The sequence below is a fragment of the Penaeus monodon genome, chromosome 10 (genome assembly GCF_015228065.2).
Source record: "Penaeus monodon isolate SGIC_2016 chromosome 10, NSTDA_Pmon_1, whole genome shotgun sequence".
Classification (NCBI taxonomy): Eukaryota; Metazoa; Arthropoda; class Malacostraca; order Decapoda; family Penaeidae; genus Penaeus; species Penaeus monodon.
Window position 1 is genome coordinate 13,270,825 of NC_051395.1, and position 5,000 is coordinate 13,275,824.

Consider the following 5,000-nt stretch of genomic DNA (forward strand, 5'->3'; position numbering starts at 1 on the left):
AATAGATTAATCAATAATAAATGGCAATAATAACAATGATAAAAATATAAAAATGAAATAGTATTAATAATAACAGTAAAACATTTAATAAATATAAAAGTATTCATATTAATACTAGCGACAATATTATCATTAGCACATGCAGTAATAGTACTAGTAGAAGTAGTAATATTGGGATTGGTGGAGCCAGAGTGTGGGGTAGTGGTAGGAAGGGGGGGTGGAGCTGAATTTGTGTGTGTGTGTGTGTATGTGTGGGGGGGGGTTGTGGTGAAGAAGAGGAAGAGGAAGAGGAAGAGGAGAAGAAGAGAAGAAGAAGAGAAGAAGAAGAAGAAGTGAAAGAAGAGGAGGAAGAGGAGAAGAAGGAGGAGGAGGAGGAGGAGGAGGAGGAGGAGGAGGAGGAGGAGGAGGAGGAGGAGGAGGAGGAGGAGGAGGAGAAGGAAGAAAAAGAAGAAGAAGAAGAAAACTGCAAAAACTCACCGTGCCGTAGGACTCGCAGAAGAAGTTGAGGAAGACGAGGATGTCTTTCTCGTTCTTGCACTAATTGTCACAGATGATTTTTTGCCGTAGTTATTGGATGAGGATGTCCCAGAAAGGGTCTTAGCCGGTGCCGATGTCTTTCTTCTCACGGAAACTGTGCTGGGAAGGTTGTCAAGACTCCCTCCTAGAACACTAGAAATAAAGAAGAAAAAAATCAGTGTGAACATTTTCATGGCATAATATGCTACCATTTACCCTTTCCTAATATATAGCTTGTTATGTAATTAATGAAAGTATCTCACTTTTATTACTATTTAACAATATTAATAAGGGTCAAGAAAAAGAAGTTGCATTTCATGAAGACATCATGCATTAAATATCAGACAGGAGAGAAGTAGTAACAAATACTGGAATGATCATAAAGAACATATAAAGCATTAAAAATTGGATTGAAAGGCTTGTTAACCAAACTTCATACAATAATACATGCAGCATGCACAAACAAAAATCAACTTTGAGAAATAACCCTTATAATTCATTGGTTTACTAAAAGATCCTGAAAAACATCAAGGTTTTTCCTACAGCTCATATGTGATGTGTAACAATAACTGATGTCCACATATTAACCCATAACTGACTGGTAGCATTCATAGAGGCCGGGGCCTCGCTGCCGGGGGCTTATATCGTCGCCCTAGCATGTGCGACCACTCATGCCAAATACCAGCATCCCATGCCGTTTCTTCGTAATACTACGAAGATATGTTGTGTTTTCAGTTTTCATTATTTTTTAAAGTCTCTACTTGCCAAACTTCCTGATAAATCGAGACTGAAGGGTATTTTGTTGTTACATAGACTCCATAGTTGATCATTATTCGGTCTATAGTCCAAATAAAATAAGCAGTGTGCGGCATCATGGAGTTAAAATCGTCGGTTTGTTGCAATTTTTTTGTTTGTTGCATGGTAAAAATGAGAAAGTGTTAAAACCGACTTAATCACACTTTCACTGGCAGAAAAATAATCTTTTGCCGTGATTGTAAAAAAAAACAACAACAACAACAACAACAACTCATGGCATGTCCATACATATTCTATGGCATGTGCATACGTGCCCCCGGCAGATGGTCCCGCCATGCTATGGCATGTGCGTACATGCCACCCGTCGGCAATGGGTTAATATCTTGAATAACAATTTTTAATGCATCATTTAACTACATATACATTTAACTGCAACTTACATAAGTATCCATAAAATCACTATATCAAGTTTTTAAAGAAGTATATACTTTATAGGGAGGTTTAGATAAGAAGTTACACAAACAATAAATAATAAAAAAATAAAGAAAGAAATCTAGCTTTACAAATAACTACTAAATGCATTAATAAATGCTAATGAATACTTTTGCAATGTAAGATGTACTTGTTCAAGAAGATGAAGTCAAGATGACATCTGAATACAATGAAATCTTTTATTTTATCCTCGTTTACTGTCTGCTGATTTGGTGGGTTGGTTTTCAAAACAACTTGTACTCTAAAGAATTAAATAAATCACACCTTTAATTTCTGCTATCACTTAAACAAGCTGAAGAAATTTGCCTTACACTTGTTTCAACTGATCACTAAAAAATGGGGTACCATTAATAGAAGAGAACACTTTAACAGGAAATTTGCTTACAAATACATCAATTTCTCTAATCACTTCATGCACTCCTTCTATACTTAATCGATCTTATATACACATAAGCACACAATAATACAATGGGAAATTTTCTTTCTTAACCATTCCCTCCACACAACTCTGGTACCAGTAATTGTTTTCAGACTTCACACTGATTAATCCATGTAGTTTGAAAAACCTCTATAGTAAAGTGCCACTAAAAAATAATATCTTGCAAATAATCACTTAACATTGTGGCTTTTGAAATAATTTTTGCAAAACCACAGTTAAGACTCAGCTAATGCCAAGTGATTGCCTTTTTACATTTTTTGGCAAGTGGAAGCCATCTCCATTTAAAATATGTACAAACTGTGTATGCTCAAACTCATGTGCATAGATACTGTGCAAGTTACAAAGAATCCATGAGCAATAGGGCAGAGAAAACTTATACCTGGAAAGAACAATGAGAGGAAGAACTAAAGGGAAACATATCACTTTCATTATCAAAAGCTTGCATACCAACAACTGCAAATGGATAAACAATATGTATGTTAAATAATGTAATCCTAAACAAAATCATGATGAAAGCAAGGTGTCATTCACTAAGTATCTGCCATTGGTATTGTAACCTGAAAACTCGAACCAGAGGAAGCAGAAATTCATTACAGGAACATATATGTCTGTGTTTATCTCAGTTATAATACAAATGTGCTGAGTAAATCAAATCTCCACATGAAACACATTAATATGGAATATATTCTACTTATGTAAATAATTCCATATCCTAATGACTGTGAAAATACCACAAAAGCATTAAAAACCACATCTTAACTTTTTAGGTCTTCAGATTCACCAAAATCCTGCTGCTGCTCCCCAATGTATGGCACTGATCTTAACCACCTTACTGTACTACTGTAATCAAATCTTGAATGTACGAATTTTCAGACATGCAAAACCATAATTGGGAGCTCTTCAGATGCAACATCATCAAAGTCACCCAAAACTTCCTATGATGAACCTGCCAGTTCTCAATCACATGCTTACAAGCAGACTATTTTCAGATATTCCAAGCAAATCATTCTCTATTGGTGATGAGGATTGCTGTCAACTCGATCCTCACACTGGCAAAGAAAAAGTTCCTTTTTTTGGGTTGTTCTATTGAGAAAAAATAATAAAACAAAAGAGAAGCCATCTCGTAAAAATTGCACATGAATTTTTCTCACCTAGCAATCCTTGTTCGGAAAATTCTGAAGGTATCACCCAGCTCCATCTTTTATTTTTTTCCCCAAAGAGCCTAGAACCTCAGACGATCTACTTCTTCGCTTCTACTTAACCAGAACAATTGTTCTTGCTTTAGAAAATGAAGTTTACCAGGGTTTACTAATTTTACACAAGCACTACAAAAAATGGCTGATGTCTGACTGGATTTTCTATCTCTTTTATGGAAAAACCCAGAGAATCATAAATAATCTTTAAGTATTAAAACTGTTCCTTGCATATAAATTACTTTTGGTTTTAAAGTCATGTCTTATTTCTACAGAACTTACTTAAAAGTAATATGTCACAAATATACTCTTACACATGATTTAAATTTGTATAATTACTAATGTAGGATTACCTTAATTCTGCATATATGTAGTACATAAAAGTCTAAGAATAAGCAACTACATTTAAAATTAATGAAAATATCAAAGATCCAAATTAAGCTGTCATACTTTAAAAGCAAAGCATATCAAAATTCATGTTAACTAACAAACCATAAGTTAATGAATAAACATACATAAAATATCCCCTATCAGATAACTGGACCAAAACAAATTAAATATCTATATCAAGTTATATATATCTATATCAATATATATATATATATATATATATATAATATATATATATATATATATATATAATTATATTATATCATATATATATCATATATATATAATATATATATATATATATATATATATATATATATATATATAATATATATATATCAATATATATCATATATATATATATCAATATACATATATATATATCAATATACATATATATATCAATATACATATATATGTATATATATATTTATATATATATATATATATATATATATATATATATATATATATATATATATATATATATATATATATAAATCAAGCCACAAAAAAAGTGAATTCCTTTCTGCTAAAGTATTCCCATTTCCTATATTTTTTCTCCATTACATGAGGCTTATCTCACACAAATAGTTCCACTATATACTTCCATCACTTTTCATGCTATATCCTATCAAACCTCATCTGGTACTTCATATCTGATAAAAATCTAACATCAACAGAAACATTAACAGGAAACCAAGGCATTTATTCCTTCTATTAATTAGTACTAGAAGGAAATCTGATGTTTAACTAGCACAAGAAGCAAACATGGCTTACATACATTTCTGCACTCCCTACATCCACCTAATCAAGCATGAATCTTCATTTCTTTAGACTTTATTGATAAAGCTGCACATTTGCCAAGCATTACTGATAAATAAACTAACATTGGAAAATCTGACAAGAATCAGTGAATAAATTTTTTTTTATCATCACTCACTAAACAGAATATGTTCTGTTATATACAGACCTTACAAGAGTTTGAAATTTATTTCAGATTATAATAATGATAAAAAATTAAAATGCTTACTTTATGGTTACTATTTCATTAATTTTATATTAAACAAATTGCTTCAATTATGTGTCTGTTCCTCCTTATTCAGAATTTCTTTCAATAGTTCTGAAAATCGAATTTACAGTAAATGAAAATAGGAATCAGATATTAAGAGGTATCTGTTTAACCTCCCTTTAAAATTGATAAAAGATTACTT

General features: G+C 31.7%; 1 protein-coding gene across 6 annotated transcripts in view; it reads right to left on the bottom strand.

Moving 5' to 3' along the window:
- Positions 1-5,000, bottom strand: part of LOC119577862 (cytospin-A-like) — a 76,664-nt gene that overhangs the window by 67,218 nt on the left and 4,446 nt on the right. For all 6 annotated transcript variants that reach the window (XM_037925465.1, XM_037925469.1, XM_037925468.1 and 3 more), the window contains exon 4: positions 478-669. In XM_037925465.1, the coding sequence (XP_037781393.1) occupies positions 478-669 (192 nt within the window). The remainder of the gene's footprint in view (positions 1-477; positions 670-5,000) is intronic.